Raw genomic sequence first — 17,715 nt, 5'->3', positions numbered from 1 at the left:
TAACCACTTGAACGCCAAGCATATCGTGTCCACGACTTCCCATGTTGTAAACACGAGTTTCATTTGATGGCACCATTAGTATACCTGGCTTATACGTTGTGGCGGTACTGATTCCCCCAGACTTCAGTTGATCAAATAGCCCCTAACCGTCCTAGTGCAGGTAAACTAATTGAAGGGTATTTACAGGGACAACAGTCTCAATAAAGCAAAACACAAAAGAGCACAGGAATCTTAAAAGGGCCTAAAACAGACCAGAGTTTCTGGCTTGGCTGATAATATATGTTGCATTTAGTGAAGGAGAGTTCAGAATGACCCTGGGCGTGCAGTTTCCCACCTCTCTTAAGCCCTACAGAAAGGGTGTCGTCACACCCTGATTGGCCAAGAGGGGAACGCACCAAGCTGCTCTCAACTATCCTTTAAGAGCCAACAGGTGAACTGAATAAACCTCCAATCATTCAGCAATTCAACCAAAAAAACACCCGGGGAAAAGGGAAACGACCGCAAGCACCAGAGAATGGGCGACTGTCACAACTTGTACTTAATCTTTTGATCAAGATATATCTTACAAAAGTATAATTAAGTATTCTTGCCTTATAGGCCTACAAAGAAAGAATACTTGGCTTGTAGTTGAGCTTACTTTTTGACAGAGTAGCCTGTTAAAGTGTGTGACAGTTTGTAAACGGATGTTTTGACGTGAATTTACTTCAATTCATCAAGAAGTTTGGCCTCTTCTTGTCTGCGGTTTCAGTCAGTGAACTCCTTTTCCTTTAAACAGTAGCGTTTAGTAGTTTAGTGCCATTGTAGGTATGATGTATATGCTTGGTTTCATTTTCAGTCCCTTCTTTCACTGCAGCCCTCTGGGCCAAGCGCTTTTAATGTAAACCTATGCATTGTTATTTCTTTAAACATCTGCTTTATAATAAGGGAAACATCTGGAAATATGAATGTGTATCTACCGTACAGTATATCTATGATAAACAGATTGTCCATCGTTGTATTTTAAAGCCACAGAGGATATCAAAGATCTACTGGAAAGGCTTTAAAACGCTGAATTTCAACAAGAACTCCTCGGGTTTGTTACTGGTTTATCTTACAGAGAAATATCAGCAAATAAGCCTGCCTTTATTTAAAAGAGAAAGCGCGGTGGTGATATCAAACGCAACATGATACGCTCAACAAAAGATTACGATAAAACATGAAACTCTTTGAAGTTCCTGTGTTTGATATGTATCCCTGAAGGCAGCAGTTCACCTTTAAGCATCTATAAACAAGCTTGTGACAACTGAGGATTTCCTTGTTGCTGCACTGTGTTATTTTTTTCTTGTGTGCTGGACTAGACAGGGAGAACTTTGCCTATGGCTTGTATTTTAATTTCAGCACTCAGCATCAAAGTTGCACAGATGGTGAAGGCCTTGAGGAGAAAAAAAAAAAGGGTGGAGAGTGATCAATAGATAACCTCAAAAATCCTTTCACATGGCTCCCCCTGGTGGGATGATGAGGCATGGAGTCCCTGGCTGCCACGGTGCAGTCTGGGTGTGTGATTTACATTTTATGCACTCCCATCTAGAGCGATTTACAGTCAGTGAACTGTTGGGGATTCACTGTCCTGCTCAAGGACGTTTTGACTGGATAGATGGCCGCGGCACAGACTGAAACTATAAATTCAGGGTCATGCTGTCACACTCGAAAATGTTGAGTTTCTTTTTTTTTGTTCAGCTGCCCCGATGTGTAAAGTTTAATCATAAATTTGTTTCATTTCATATTCCTCTGAGACTCGTATTCATGTGACATTTCACTAAAGGGGGTCAGTGCACAGAGGCGGCGGTTCAGCATCTTGCTCAAGGACACTTGGACAGGGATGGACACATGGATCTCAAAGGAGTTACCAGTTCAGTTCAGTGATGATATGGGTTTACGGGGACTATCATGCCTGACCTCTTACTTTTCCCCGGTGGTGGAGAATAATCGCCGTCACTGCAGTGAACAAAAGAAAAGGCGGCATCATGAATTTTTATTTGAGCTGTTAGGTAATTGGACTAAATTCGGTCTGGACACCTCCTATGTTATTTCAAACTATAAAACACCATCAAATCTACAAAAATATGTGTGCCTGCTGAGCTGGACTGAATTTAAATTAAAATTGGATTAGGATTATATTGGCCTTCTTGTGGTATTAAGTTTTCCTGTGCAAATAGTCTCCTGAGTAAAATCAACACCGGCTCGCTACGCACTCGAGGCAGGAAAGCTCTCTGCTGCCGCAGTTTGACACACACAAAAACAAGCATTCATCAATACAAAAAAAATGCCCTATTTGCACACACCGCACTTGAGTTATGTTTGCCTTTAATTTATGCCTCCAAAGGGATGCGTAAACAATTACAATTACTTGCGGCAGTCACAGTAAATCATGGCAAATCAGTATAATAAAACAACACCAGCAGATTTACATGCAAATTGGCCCAGGGAAGGAGGCCACATCAGCGTTTGAGGTTTACCGTGTTGTGGGTTTCAAGACTACACAGGGTCTTGTAATTCCAGTTGTTTGGGCCATAAACAACACACTTCACTCCAAAGACAGCAGCAACAGTAAAGCACTATTTGTGAAACTGCTCCAAACTTTTCATAAATCACAGCTTTCATGTGGAACGGGTATAGGCGACGCCGCAACCTTTTCTAGTACCAGGTACTCAAATGCACTCCATCTCCACTCATTACAGTGCTAGACTAGCGTGAAGTGTCTCCAATAGTGAGCAGCAGGACTGTTCATCAGAGGTGACGTACAAGTGGGAGCAGGGGATTGGGAGACTGATGAAGCTGTGATCCAAACACACGCTCTGCACCTCCACAACAAGCCGAAGGAACAGATTCATCTGAGGAGAATCAACAACAGCGCTCGGTGTACACAGGCGCCATGCATAATTAGCACTATAGACACAGTGAGCAGAAATATGCTCAGACTGCAAACAGCTCTGTGATTCAGAGGAGCACCAGAATAAATAGGAGGGTTTTTTTTTGTGGTCTGCCTTACTGTCAACATGCATGAGGATGCATTTTGTACCGAAAATCAAAAATGTTTGGAAGAATACGTTCATTTGGAAAGCAGAGGCAAAACAAAGTAATGATCGCTGTGAATAGTCTACACAAGTGACTTCCACTGTGATGGAAATAAGTCAGACAATGTGCCGAATCTGAAAGTTCTTTTGGTTTTGTTCACTTCACCAAGTTATACGCAAACACACATAGTAACAAAAACTCTTTATTGTTATTGAGAAAATAAGATCTTAAAGCCCAAACAATGAACAACTCCTTCCTGAGGAGCAAAGAGACTGAAATACTGTGATTGCAGCATGAATATTCAACATATGTATATACAAGCATTCATTTTCCTAAAACGGCACCAATTTTCAAGGCAGTAAAGTAAATCTCAGGCTCCAGATGTTTGGTTGGAGCTGCCAGATGTGCTGTGTATTTGCTCATGTCGTTTTTTTTCAAATTTGGATGTTGAGTTTATGTATTTTGATGTTTGAAGATGAGGTGTTCTTATCGTCAACAAATCCCACGAAAAGACAAAAAACAACTTAGTTTGACTTCCCTTCACTGCTCACGTTTCTCGGCCCATTTGTTGCTGCTCAAGATGTTAATCTTTGAAAAAAAACAAAAAAAAACAGGTTGCAAATATGTAGTTTGGTTTTCAAAAAAAGGCTTAGTAATTTCCTGCAACAGCTGGGCACTGTAGCTTTTAGTAAATGTTACTCACACAGCAGTAAGTAGTGCATATGTTGGGGACTACTTTCAGCTGGGGATTAATACACATGTGGTGCTCCGGTGAGAATTTACAGCGGTAGGATAGTGTATGTGCGATAAACCACAGTGCCCATGTTTATGGTAATGATGGAACCATGTCATCCAGTAAACTGTGTGGCTCATTATGTATTTATTAGACAACGATGGAGCTCTATGGCACAGAGGACTGAGATACATCACTTTTAAGTAGGATCAGTTCCTTCAGGATTTGTTGACAATAATAAACATAAAGAATATCACCAGCCTTGTCCTTGAAATCCCATATGAATTGAACATTTATTCATAAATAATAGCTTTGGTGCAACCTAAATAATACATTTTTACAAGTTTAAAATGAAGCACAAACATTATAAATCAATAAATACATAATCTGTTAAAGTGATAATGACATCCCATTGTTTGTCCATGACCCAGCGCAGACAGTAAATTGTGCCTTTTCAGCAGAAAGCGTGGCAGCTCGAGCCCTTTTGTGCTGACCTCATTCATGCATGGGCGTGATTATTTTCCCCAAGTCATTGAAAGCATTTAATTAATAAGCGCCCATCCATTTGTGGGATCCCCTTCATAGTTAGCTGAGCGTTACTTCTGAGCACCACTGAGGCGAATCCCCTTAATTGAGAAGTGTCAGAAGAGGCATCTGTAAACAGAAGGCGCAAAACAAATAGTTCCACGTACATTAAGACCACCCACAGGGCTGATTTCTTCTTCCATAATCATCGCTGTTCCCAAGAGGGCCGAGTCCCTTCTCATGTACTGCCCGTCACTATTAGATCAGACATTCATGCACGCACCTCAAGTGCATTTTGTCAAGGTAGTGTTGTTTAGTTTTCATGATGAATGGATGAGGGGATGTGAGCGTGGTCAAGGGCTATGGATCACTGAGCTTGTCTACTCTGAGCAGGCTCTTGACAAAGTTTGATGCATGACCAGCGCTTCAGAATTCAAAATAGTGCAATACGTGTGTAACTGTGTGTGTGTGTGTGTGTGTGTGTGTGTGTGTGTGTGGGTTGTTGATGGGGGAGCATTTTATCTAATAATCCTTCAGCATCATGTAGCTTATTTAATTTAGTATAAGTAGTAAAGGGTAAATGAAGCCTCCTTTGAGATCATTTTGTCATTTATTTCTAGGAAAGCAGGACTCCATTTCAAAAAGTTACATTTTATCCTCCCCATGGGAGACATGTTCGATTCCTCCATTAAAATAACTGACTGTATTTCTGAGATACCAGCTTTTGTTGAGAGCAGAACCTTGTGCAGTCAGTCTTGCTTGTGGTGTATTGGATCACGTCTGTCAGCTGTTTGTTTGTGTCAGTGGATGCATACGGGACGGTTGTCTGCTGACATCTGTCATCATCTTGGTCTCCCTCTGTGAGCCTGATGCTGGAGAGACACAACAAGCCCTTCATTGCCAACATGTCATGCAGAAGAAGAGGCAGAACCTCTGACACACAACGCTGCTTTTAAAAACCGCCACAGTGTCACAAACACTCACGACTAAATACATTTTTTTGTGGCACCAAGAAGACTGTCAATCGTAAAAATGCAACATCCGTTTACATGTGCTGTCAAGCATCTCTCTACAGACAAAAGCACAAACTGTTGAGGTGACAGTACAGGTAGAAACGCTGTACACATGGACATATACAGGAACATGATATGACATCCGTAAGTGCAAATCTGAGAGAGAACCGTGTGCTGGAAATCTGTAATATCAATACACATGAACACAAAACACATGGCTGCTGTTGGCTGCAGATTTACCTGCTGTGGGTGGGTGAAGTGGGAAGGCTGCCCGTTGCCACGGGCATCGGCATGGGCATGCCTGTGTGCACTGACATTCAAGTGGCCGTTTCCAGGATGGTGATGATGGTTGGCGGGCCGCTGTTGTACTTGTCGGGGTCGTTGAGCCACCGGTATGTTAACAGGAGGCCTGGGGGGCTGAGGACCTCTAGCTGGGGATCTGTGCTGGGTGTGCTTCTTGGGGAGGGTCTGGAACTGTGCGAGGGGGATCACAGGAGGAAGGGGCGGTGCGTGCTGAGCCCCGGCAGCAGCAGCGTGACGAGCCTGTGGTCCAGGGTGGAGCAGGGCGGCCTGGGTCTGTTGTTTCCGATTCTGAAATGTCTGAGCCCTCTCAGCGTGGGCTGTAAGTGCAGCCTGGGTTAGGTTACTGGGATTACGCTGGGCAGAAGAGAGTGGGACTGGAGCAGTGCCTCCTTGGCGAGGTTGATTGGCACCATTTATGACAGGCTGTGTCTGTTTGCCCAGGCCTTGTGGTGCTGTTTGGATCGGTACGGCTCTGTGTTGCTGGGCCATGTGTGCCTGTGGCAGGTGATTAGGATCAGCCAAAGCTCTTGAATCTGCGCCCCGCGGTGCAGTCAGTCCCTGTTGTGTCATGGGTCCTTGTGACAGAGCAGAGTGGCCTACAGAGGCCTGCTGGCTCATGAGTGGCAGTGCCCGGGGGTTATTGTTGTGTGTGGCTTCCTGCCTGGGGGCGGTCTGGCTACCAGGCGAACCTCTGATGTCCCGCGGAGCGCTCCTCCTTTGTGTGTGGCCGCTTCCCTGCGTGTGGCGTTCAGCCTCGAGCTGTGTTACGCTGCGAGTGTTTGGGCCTCGCAGATCAGCTGAACGGCTCCGTGTCCGTCTGTCCGCCGACGGGGCATCTGATCTGGGTGAAGCTCTGATCCGGGAAATGATTTGGCTCGGAGTTTGAGGCTGAGATCTGTTTGGCGTTCTCGCCTCTCGTATGGGAGGATGGGTAGTGTAGTCTGTAGAGTCAGAGGTGAACACAGGTGAGGTCTCTCCTCTCTGAAACGTGCCGCTGGGATAAGCTGGCGTCCCTCTGAGGAGATCCCATGAGTTTCTTTCAGACCTGCGATGAGGCTCTGGCTCCTGCTGGTACGTCTGCGTGTTGGCGTTTCGCTGAGAAGCGGTATTACTGTTATAGTGGGTGTATCCAGTCGGGACAAGTCCAGGCTGATCTTCGTGACCGGCTTCTATGTGACCATTCAGCCGGGGGTCACTAGGATAGAACTGGCCACTCTGCATTCTGGGATTTGATGTGTAAGCTAAATTTTGTTGGGTTTGTGAAGCGTTATTATTGGTTGTATTGGGGAGAGGAAATGAGCTGTCTTGCTGAGCCTGTTGGCCAGCGGGTGGGTATGAGTTAAGATTGACATGAATGGCGGGCATCTGTGCATTGCTGTTTTGCTGTGCGGTTTGTGGCAGCGTGTTGAGGTTGACGTGGACCGCCGGCTGCTGGGCGCCGCCCTGCGCAGTGCCAGTCTGTATGACGATGCTAGGATTTTGCTGCTGCGTGTTCGGGAGTGTGTTTGCGTTCAGAGCATCGGTGTGCGTGAAAGCCCGGTTGTCAACACCATTGTGTGGGTATGAATTGCCGTTCTGAGAGGCATTGTGTAGGAGTCCATTCGTGTGGGTGTGACCATTGTGTTGGTGTGTGTCGGAGTTATGCAGCCCGTTCAGCGGCAGTGTCTGTGGGTTGCCTCCGCGCGGGTCTGCGTACAAGCGGTCGGGGTGGCGCGTGTTATAGAGGGGGGGGTGGGGACCTTGGCCCAAATCCCTTGCACCATTAGGTTGCAGATCTGGAGGCTTAATGGGAGCAGATGACAAACGATGGGAGGGAGAGAAGAGACAGCAAAAGAAAGATGGAATGAGAGGGTTAATTTGTGAAAAGCCCTTTAGCACCAGCACATGGACAGGATGAAGACAAAATCAATGGTGAATCATATGTAAACTTTACTGCGGCTTACTATAGGCCGGGGATTTGGGTTGGTCTTCTGCACGAGCACAGCAGCATCACTTTGTCTCTGTTCTGCTGTAATAACAAAAAGAAATCACTTCAGTGCAAGAAAAGAAGCCTTTTACAAAGTGTTCGACTCAGCATAATATACAATCAAATAGTGGACAAACAAAATGTCCACGATGGCACACACGGACTTACCCCTCCTCCTCCGACAGAGAAAGACAATGAGCAGGATGAGGAGCACGATGATTATGATCAGCAGCAAACAGCCGATCACAATCCCCACCACTTCCCCTACATCTAGACATGTGTCTGAAACAGAAAGAATGGAGTCAAAGGCGGAGAATTAATAAAGATAATGAGTCTGGAGCTCAGACAGACAAGAGGACGAGAAGAAGGAAAAAATGATAGAGGGGAAGATTCTAAAAAAAAGGGTGATGAATTAATAGCAGCGAACGAGAAACAGAGAAAGAAATGAAAAATAAAAGGAGGAGAACGTGTGTGTGAAAGTCACTGAACGACTTTGGCCACATTCTCACCGGATCAATCTCCCACGATACTTTCTGTCCCTCTCCTGTCGTGAAGACAGATTCGGGAACAGAGTCCAAAACCAACCGTCATCATTATCAGTCACAGATAGGTCTGCGTCCACCATAACTCACCTACGATTGCCAAGTCTGTCCCTTGCATCGACGTGCCTGTGGTGATGTCGTTTCTGGCCGTGCAGACGTACCGGCCGCTCTCGTCCGTTGAGAAAGTCTGAACGCTGAGCACCCCGCTGCCCGGCTGGCCGGACGCGACCGGCTGTCCGTCACGTTGCCACGAGAAGAGGGCAGGGGGCAGGGAGTCGGACAAGCAGGTGAGACGCACCGTCTGTCCCACCAACACGTCCCCTTCCACAACACACTCTTTCGGGGCGTCCTTGGTCAGCACCGGGGTGTCGGGGCCATCTGGTTCGGGGATGATCAGAGGACGTTATCAGCATCACAAACATTTGGTTCACAAGTACAACAAGGGAAATCTGTATATCAAATATATTCTGCTTAAGAGCTCATCGTTTTGTAAATGTTTGGGTTTAAACCACCTCGTCTGGCTGAAGCATTCTGATGAGTCCTCCTTGATCTGGTAGGAGACTCAGTGGTGCCACCTCTTAAATAAACAACAAGTCATATCTACAGCAGAACCTGATTGGCAGGTTTGGGTCATTGAGCACTCAAAGTACTGCATAATGAGGAGACACTTGCCAGATAAGTTACTGCAGCCTGCAGCCTGCTGGCTGTTCAACACAGTTAGTGAGTCTACTCTTTACATACAGTACCAGTGTTGCAGCAGCCCGCTCCAGACCGGTCTCGAGACCTCGGTCTCGTCTCGGACCGCGTTTTCACTCGATCTAGTCTCGGAGTCAGACTAAGAGGACTCACAGCTGCGGTGATATCACTACATTGTCTGATTTATTTGTTAACATCATTGCTGTGTTTGCTCGTAGAAAACAAAGGAACATTCTAAATTCACCTCTGCAATGTCTTCTGATTATTTTATCCAGACATTTCGAGTCTGGTCTTGGTCTTAGGTCGGTTTAGGTCGACTTGACTACAACACTGTACAGTACTATCAGTTTTTGTATAATTACTTGTATTTCAAGCTATAGGAGGAACTTCATGAAAGGGAATAGTTGTGGGAATTATGTGACTTGTAGCTTTTACAAGTAGTTTTTGATCAGGTTAAACAAACGCAAAAGCAAACGATTCAATTTAACAAAGGTGATAACGTGATAAATAATAAGCTTTAGCAGTGCTGATAGGCGGATTTAGCTATCTTAGTTATCCTCTTCCACTCTGCACGCTGAGCTAAGCTAACTGGCGACCGGTTCCAGTTTAATTTTTAACGTGTAAACATGAGAGTGGAATACATTTTCTCGCCTAGCTCTCTGCAAGAAGCCGAATAAGCGTATTCCCCAAATATCATCAAAACAATTGTCAACAGCAATTCTGATATTGAATTAATAGTTCAAGTAATTTATCTTGTAAAAAGACCAAATATTTACAGATGTTATCTTTTCAAAATGTGAGATGTTTTCTGTTTTATATTATTTTAAATCAAATTTCAAGATGCCACCTTAGCTTGTGGGAAATTGCGCGGAGCGTTATTCACTAGTTTCTGATTATTCATAGACCGAGCAATTAAGAGACGACTCGATAAGGAAAATAACTGTTAGTTGCATCTGAGAGCAGAACAAGTGCTGTGACACATGACCAAATTAAAGTCTGGTGTCTGCGTGGCCACAGGAAGTGGTGACTTTCTATTAGTGCATACACTTGTGGCGTGCGGAGCCCCAGCAGATTTTAACAACACAATCTGATATGTTTTTCACGTGGGTAAAGAAACTTCTGTTCGATGTTAGAGGACGACGATGTGGAACCACTTTAGTATGCCGTTGGGCTGATTGTTGCTGTGAGACCGTCGCATTAGGATTTAAGGATGTGATCAAGACAAAGCTAGAAGCAGTACAACGAGCTTATGGGAGAATGTCCTGTGCAACCCAAGTGCAATTCAGCCCACTGTGTGCGGTGCAATGTAGATAGAGTAGATAAGCTACTGCTGTTTGCAGTGGCTACAGCAGATTAGCTGCCACTTGTCTTGATCAGTGCAAACTCACAGAAGACAGTGAGGCTCCGGGCGGCCGTTTGGGCGCTGACAGGGTTGCTGACGGTACACGTGTACTCCCCGGCATCCCCCCGCCTGGCTGGGTTGATGTCCAGCGAGCCGCCTGAGATGGTGATCCTGGCGTCGGGGGTGACGGCTACGCCTCCTTTGCCCCACTGGACTGTAATTTCTGTCCCGGCGGTCCACGTGCACCTCAGAGACACATTCCTCCCCTCCACCGCCACCGTGGGAACAATCAGACTCACCACCGCCACAGCATCTGCAGGGAGAGTAAAACATGTTTTACCAAAGAGCTGCAAAAGCAGAATTACCCAGAGGAGGTTTCTAAAGGCACTATTACTGTAGGTATAGAGCATGCGGTGAATATGAGAGAGCGCACTTCAAAAGTTGGAGTGACAGAGCAATAGAGGGCAGTTTTATGTCTCTGTTGAGGATCATTTGTTGTAATCAAAGAAGTCAGAGCTGAGAAGGGACAGGATTCAGATAGAGGCACAGATGGCGAATAAGAGGGCAGACGGTGTGAGTGGTAGCCGAGATGCCTCTTGGCGGGCAGCCTAAGTTAAATAATTGGAGAGGGAGAAGAGGGGGGGGCGTGCTGACGGAGGAGGCTGTGACTAAGAGAGAACCGCAGCGGCAATAGCAAACAAACAAAAACATCCGAGCCGCCACCAAATAGCTCTAATCACCTGCAGACTTTCCGCTTGCAGCAGGAGCATTTCATATTTTAGGATTTTAGCTTTTAGCCATTTGCAGAGTAAGTTGTGAGTGAGTAAGTGGGAGGTTGTCGTGCTCAGGGACGCGGATGTTCCATGACATGAACTAGCAGATGTGAGTTTGGAGGATGTGACCTTTCAGCGGTAATAGACTAGTGCTTCTAACATTTTGGTCACCCTGACACCCTGTTAGCGCTGCTGGTAAGAGCAATGAGAGAGACTGTAACGTCGGTGTGACTGGAAATAAAGAGCTGCTGTTCAGGCTTCATTACAGTGCTGAATGCAAATGAATGCAAATACTATATGTACTGTATGTAAATGTAACGCTACACATTTAGACGGCTACAATATCAAACATCTAAGAGCATGAGTGCTGCATATCAAATGGGTTTTATTAGCATAAAGCCCTGAACCACTAGCTTCATCCCCTCCTCCTTTTTCATTAATTTTACCTCGCCTACTATGGGTCACTAATTTCATTATACCTCCCAGACTAATTCTCTTCCTCCCCAAATCCTCCCTCTTCTCTCTTTACTCCCTTCTGTTCCTCCTTAACATTATCGCTTCCCTCCAAAACCATCCTCTACCGCACACTTCACCACCTCCCACCATCCCTCCTCCTCCTCCTCCTCCTCCTCCTCCTCCTCCTCCTCTTCTTCTCTCTTAAGTTCACTCGCAGACACACACTCCTTTATCTCTTACCAAACACCCTTAGCTGTATCGATCTGGAGTTAGTGAGCAGGCCTGTTGTAGCGACGGGGGTCACCACCACCGTGAAGTTCCCGGCGTCTCGGAGCTGGGCGCTCCCGATCCGGAGCTGGGTGGCAGCGATGGTGACCCTGCCCTCGAACTGGGTCCCCGGGTTAACCGCTGGGCTTCCTCCGGACCACTGACCCACAGTGACTCCTCCTTGGTATTGCCATTCCATGGAAAAAACCTGGGGCACCGTCAGCACCGTGAACACGATCTCAGTACCAGTTTGAACCAGCACCGGGTCGGTCTGGAACTGGATCTGGACCGGGTCCTGAGCCAGCACATTGGCAGAGAGGAGGACTAGACAGAAAATAAAAAAGGAGAGAGAACCATTGGGGGAATGTAACTGAGTACATTTACTCAAGTACTACTGAGCTAGGTATTTCAATTTGATGTTACTTTTAGGGATGCACCAATTCGACGATAACGTTTCTCTCTGCGGAGCCCCGTCACTTCACAAGACACAGGAAACCTCTGTTGGTCTGGAGGACTGAACATTGAACATTCACTAGATATTCTCAGAGCTAAACTGACTCTTCTGCAGTGTGGAGTGTGCACGCATGCACATGAGAGGTGGAGCGAGAGAGCGAGTGAGAACGAGCGCGGTGTGTGAGTGAAGGCAGGCAGAGGAGCAGAGTACAGCAGAGACTCCGGCCCTGGAGACCAAAGCTACGGTCTCCCCCGCGGCCAACACTGTTTAACAGACGGGCTTCACTAGATACAACTTTGCGGTTTTGGTGCTTCCGTGTAGTTTGTGTTGGAGTCTGAGTCTGAACAGCGTAGCCACACAAAAGTGCGCATTGGACACCGACCCGCAATGATTTATACGTGTAAGAAGTTATAAACAGTCTCTTTAACTGCACTATTTTATGCCTTAGATTTTCATATATACATATTGCCAATGACTGCTTTGCTGGAATTGACAAATGATGAATAAAGACCCTTGAACTTGTAATATAGAGACTTTTTAAATCAATGTTGTGGTACTTTTACTTAAGCAAAAGGATGTGAATGCTTCTTTCAGCACTGCAGAGAACAAAATCTATAGATACACACAGGCTGGGCTCAGGGGGTAAAAACCTATTAGTAAGGTACACACTCTTTTCTCCCTCGTAGATTTCACACCATGTTTTTTGGATTGTAAGTGATCCCAAGCTAAACATCTATTTTGTGTTTTAGTTAGGCTGACTTAACGTAAGCCGTGTCGAAATCATATTTGCTGTTTCTCTTCTCGAGAATCAGCGGTGCATAAGCAATTTTTTCAAAACAATGTTGTAAAGAACCATTGACTTTACAGGCATTTAACTGTAGTATGCTGTTTGTCCATTTGTAGTTTGTACGTAAGCGAAGATGAGAAAAAAAAAATCTGTGTTTTTGTATTTCGCTGCCAGTCCTCCCCTTGTTTGTGTTAGTTTAACAGATTCAGGCTTTCAGTGCTGTTTTATTGGCATATAAAGCTACCACGCAACAACGCTCTGGCCAATGAATTACAGTGAATCAAATCAATATGGTCCTGATCAGTCTCGCTGGACTGCCTTCATTCCGTTTTCACAGGGGAGCAGAGTATAAAATGACAAGAGCCAACAGCGAGATGGATTGCGTTCAGGTTCCCACACACAGAGTTGTTAAAGACATCAAAAGTGTTCCGGTGCCTGATTAAAAATATCACTGGCCTTGTTGTTTTATCAGTAGAGACAGAAAGATAAAGAGACATGAGTCAGAAGGGAGAAAGCCCCGTGAGCGACGCGGCACAGTGTCGATGCCTTCATGTACCGTTGGATTGTTTTTCAAGGACGCAATTTAAATACGTTGAAAATACGACTGTAAGTTACACTTAATTCATAACTATGAATATCACTATGTAACTATGAGAATGATTTAGTTGCAGAGTGAGTAATGGCAGAGAGCCCTGAAGTCATGCCAACAACTTTAGCAACACTGATCTGATGATAAACTACAGAGATTAGCTGGTAGGTGGGTCTAACTGTTCATTCTAACAATCTTCCATTTCTTCCAAACTAACCGCTGTTCCTGAAAATGAAAAATAAATCACTTCTTGTGCACCGAAGGATGTTTTGTCAGAGACACAGCCACCAAACCGCAGGCGTTTAGAAGCTTTTATGAACTATGTAGGTTGAATTTTGTAATATCAATCGCAGATAGACAGGCAGTAAAATTAATATTTAATTATATGAAAATGTTGCTGATCATTACTTTAATTATTATCTTCCATGCATGAACAACAACCCTTAGTTAATGAACAAATTAAAATATCATTTACATTCTTGCTGCTCATTTTCTGGGCTCATCTTGCAGCACAAATACCTAAAGTAGATCATTTTTATGCATCCAACGCCGTATTATGCCAGGGTAACGATCTGTAATTTTGGATGGGAATATTCATACCACAATAGATAACACTACTCATTTGGTATACATTATGCGAGAAACCTCACAAACATAAAATGCATGTGCACTTTATAAGGGTAAGGCTGCCATTATTATATAATGTTGTTATCGTCAAAAAATCCCATTAGAAGACCAAAACTATCAATGTGTTGGTATGTCTCTCAACACTTTGTCTGCCACCAACCCCACTCCCCCCCTTTGTTCCTACTGAAGTTGTAAATCTTTAAAAACTGCTCACTAATACATTTCTTCTGGGGTAATTTCCAGCAGCTGGGCCCATGGGCTTTAACAGATGTTCCTCAAACAGGAATAAATAGTGCATCTGTTGAGGACTATTTTCATCGGCGGAGTAATATACATTTACAGCAGAAGGACGGCGTATGTAGGATGGATTCGCAATAAATTACAAGTGGCTCACTCATATTTTTTAATTGTTTTTGGACATCAATGCAGAAAATCTAGATATATCAGGCTTTCGATAACACAGACAACACTTAGAGTAGGATTACATCTATACTTTAAATTGTGCATGTTGTGCATACATGTGGTTAAACAACCTTTTGAAGGAGTCAAAGTTTGTGTATTTATCAGGGCTGTAAGAGTTAACGCGATAATGCAAATTCGTTTTAACGCCACTGGTTTCTTTAACGCATTAACGTAATTTGTGGTTTTTAGTTTGTAGCGAGTAGTGAAGATACCGGCATCATATGAAACTAGAAAACCTGAGGAATCCATTGGAAAAAGCCGAAATAAAGCTCCAAACTTGCGCTAAATTTTGGCGGGGAATAACTGGCATGGCCATTTTCAGAGGGATCCCCTTGACCGCTGACCTCCAGATGTGTGAATGTTAATGGGTTCTATGGGTACCCACCAGTCTCCCCTTTACAGACATGCACACTTTATGATCATCACATGCAGTTTGGGGCAAGTCATAGTCAAGTCAGCACACTGACACACTGACAGCTGTTGTTGCCTTGTAGAACTTCATGTTATGATTTGAGCATATTGTTTTATGCTAAATGCAGTACCTGTGAGGGTTTCTGGACAATATCTGTCATGTTTTTGATTTCCAATAATAAATATAAACTACATTTGCATAAAGCAGCATATTTGCCTACTCCCATGTTGATAAGAGTATTAAAGGTCCCATATTGTAAAAGGTGAGATTTTCTGGTCTTTTATATTATAAAGCAGGTTTAAGTGCTTTATAAATACTGTTAAACTATCAAAACCCTCAATATACGGAGAAATACACACAGCCCGTATTCAGAAATTGTGCGTTTGAAACAAGCCGTTAGGATTTCTGTCCATTTGTGATATCACAAATATACAATATTTAGACCATTACACGGTTTTAAACGTACACATTCTAAATGTGTCCCAGTTTATTTCCTGTTGCAGCGTAAGTAAAAAACATCAACTGACAGGAAGTGAACATGGACCCAAACTGTTGCTATTCCGTTGAAATGCACTAAAACGGAGCGTTTCAGACAGAGTGTAAATACAGGTATATTCAGGCAGACAGTACGAGGAAAATAAAGTTGTTTTATTTAACATTGCAGCATCCAAATATGTTCTAGTAGAAACACAAACCTGAAAATGAGCACGATATGGGACCTTTAAATACTTGACAAATCTCCCTTTAAAAAAAAATGTGTGATTAATTGACAGCCCTAGTATTTGTGTGATTTTGCTTATTTTCATTACTTTGTAACAAAGTAGTTTATTGGTAAGTGCTGTGATTTGTGTCATTAAAAGCAAGCTGACCTTTGACTGAATAATCACAACACATATAAAGTCATATTTTCATAAACATATTAGCCGAGTATCGGTGTTGGAAGTTGGCCCATTTTCATTCATGCATGAGCAACAACCTTGTATGATTACTGGATTCAAACACTACAGTACTGCCCATCCCAATCTATTAATAAGTGTCATACAAACATAGAAACACCATTCTGAATCACCACAGCAGGTCAGGCCGTGAAGGCATCACGTCACTCAGCAGCAGTCAGTGGAGGAATGCAGCTGTTCAGGTTTAAGACGAGCTTAATGCTTGAAATGCATGTTTTATAAACGTGCTTTGAATACCACATCTCCCCACAGAAGAGACAACAGATACTCTTCTTTAGAGACGTTTCGTTTGAACCATCTGAACGCTTCTGCAGCAGGAGGAAGAGGAGGAAGAGGAGGAAGAGGAAGAGGAGAAACTGTCAGAGTAAATAGTTTTACCTGCCAGCGACAGACCGAGATGGAGCAAAGGTTGTGTCATGTCTTCAGTCAGGCTGGTCTGCAGAGGGATGAAACACTTTAACACACTAGAAACAACTTCTGTATGTTTCTAAACTGACTTCATCCAATAACAGATATACAGATTTATTACCTGTGCTGTTTAATTCAGATTATACCTGACTAAAACTAACTTCTTTCCTAGTGATGAAGAGGAAACTCACCGCAGTAGTTTCCTTCTGCCTTCATGTTGATGTTTGTGCTGAATAAAGACTCTGTGTCGGTTTGTTCTCGCCAACAAATGAGGTTATACTTCCTGTTTCTCCACTATTACCTGATAATGACGCACCTGTTCTCTTAAAGAGACAGGCCTGCAGGTGTGCAGGTGTTAAGGTCTGCAGGAAAGTGCGCAAGTGTTCTTAAAGCTGCAGTAGGCAAAAAAAAAATGTTTGCATTATTGGGCAAAAGTTCCATAATAACCTTTCAGCATATTGTAATTCAAGTGTTCTGAGAGAAAACTAGACTTCTGCTCCTCCTCATGGCTCTGTTTTCAGGCTTTAGAAAATCTAGCTGTGACGGGAGACTTTGGCCAATCACAGGTGATTTCAGAGAGAGAGAGTGTTCCTATTGGCTGTGCTCCGGTCATGTGACCATAACTTGGCGTTCCTTCAAGCCATCTCAACCTGATCTCAACATGTCTGCTGGGTCACAAACTTTCTCATTTTACAGCTAAACCGTGCACTATAAGATGATTCTGACAACATCTGAGGAGAGAAATAGGCATTAACGTAACAGAATATTGATTCATATTTGATCAGCGCTGCCTAGTTTGACCGTTTGATCGGTGTCCGCGTGTGATTGACAGCCGGCTCTCATAGACGGCAGCTGGACAGCAGACCTCAGATCAGCTCTTACTGCTTGTTTTCCTCTGGCTGTGAAATCTTGCAGATGCCGTTAGGAGCACCGGAGGACACAGAGGAACAGGATTTATTTTTTTCAGATTATCTGTCTCATGCACTACTGTCAGGATATAGCGACCGTTTAAAAAAAAAAAAAAAAATGTAATCATATTTCTCCAATCTCGCCTACTTCAGCTTTAAGTAAGTATTTCAGAGAGAAATGTTGTAGGCCTACGTTTTATTCCACATCTATCTGAGAGCTGTAGGTGCTAGACACTTTTCAGACTTCAAGATTTAACATAAAAACATATGATGAACTTTACAAAACACAAATATTGATGTAATTAAACTACTTAAAATTAGCTTCACCTCGACCAGCTACAACAGTAAAATCATGCTTAATGCATTGTCTAAAAAATGTTATATATAGGCCTACAGTATGTCAATATAATAGACTCATATAAAAGTCACAGGAAGCATTTTT

The 17,715-nt window shown here is 43.9% G+C and overlaps 1 protein-coding gene across 1 annotated transcript; it reads right to left on the bottom strand.

The window, feature by feature from the left end:
• Positions 1 to 3,245: 3,245 nt before the first annotated feature.
• Positions 3,246 to 16,677, bottom strand: LOC141778347 (uncharacterized). The gene is made up of 9 exons (XM_074652552.1): positions 16,557 to 16,677; positions 16,336 to 16,393; positions 11,644 to 11,994; positions 10,221 to 10,487; positions 8,227 to 8,514; positions 7,763 to 7,876; positions 7,572 to 7,636; positions 5,566 to 7,410; positions 3,246 to 5,184 (listed from the first exon to the last, which is right to left on the bottom strand). The coding sequence occupies exons 2-9, from the start codon at positions 16,373 to 16,375 to the stop codon at positions 5,155 to 5,157; spliced, it is 3,000 nt and encodes a 999-aa protein (XP_074508653.1). The 5' UTR covers positions 16,376 to 16,393; positions 16,557 to 16,677; the 3' UTR covers positions 3,246 to 5,154.
• Between the last annotated feature and the right edge of the window lie 1,038 nt (positions 16,678 to 17,715).

The sequence above is a fragment of the Sebastes fasciatus genome, chromosome 12 (genome assembly GCF_043250625.1).
Source record: "Sebastes fasciatus isolate fSebFas1 chromosome 12, fSebFas1.pri, whole genome shotgun sequence".
Classification (NCBI taxonomy): domain Eukaryota; kingdom Metazoa; phylum Chordata; class Actinopteri; order Perciformes; family Sebastidae; genus Sebastes; species Sebastes fasciatus.
Note: the sequence above shows the minus strand (reverse complement) of the source record. Positions and strands in the feature narration are given on the sequence as shown.

Coding starts and splice junctions, on each gene's coding strand:
- LOC141778347 (XM_074652552.1), bottom strand. CDS start 16,375: ATGACACAACCTTTGCTCCATCTCGGTCTGTCGCTGGCAG. Junction 7,877..8,226: donor GACAGACTTGGCAATCGTAG/GTGAGTTATGGT, acceptor TTTCTGTTTCAG/ACACATGTCTAGATGTAGGG. Junction 7,411..7,571: donor ACCCAAATCCCCGGCCTATA/GTAAGCCGCAGT, acceptor GCTCCCATTAAG/CCTCCAGATCTGCAACCTAA.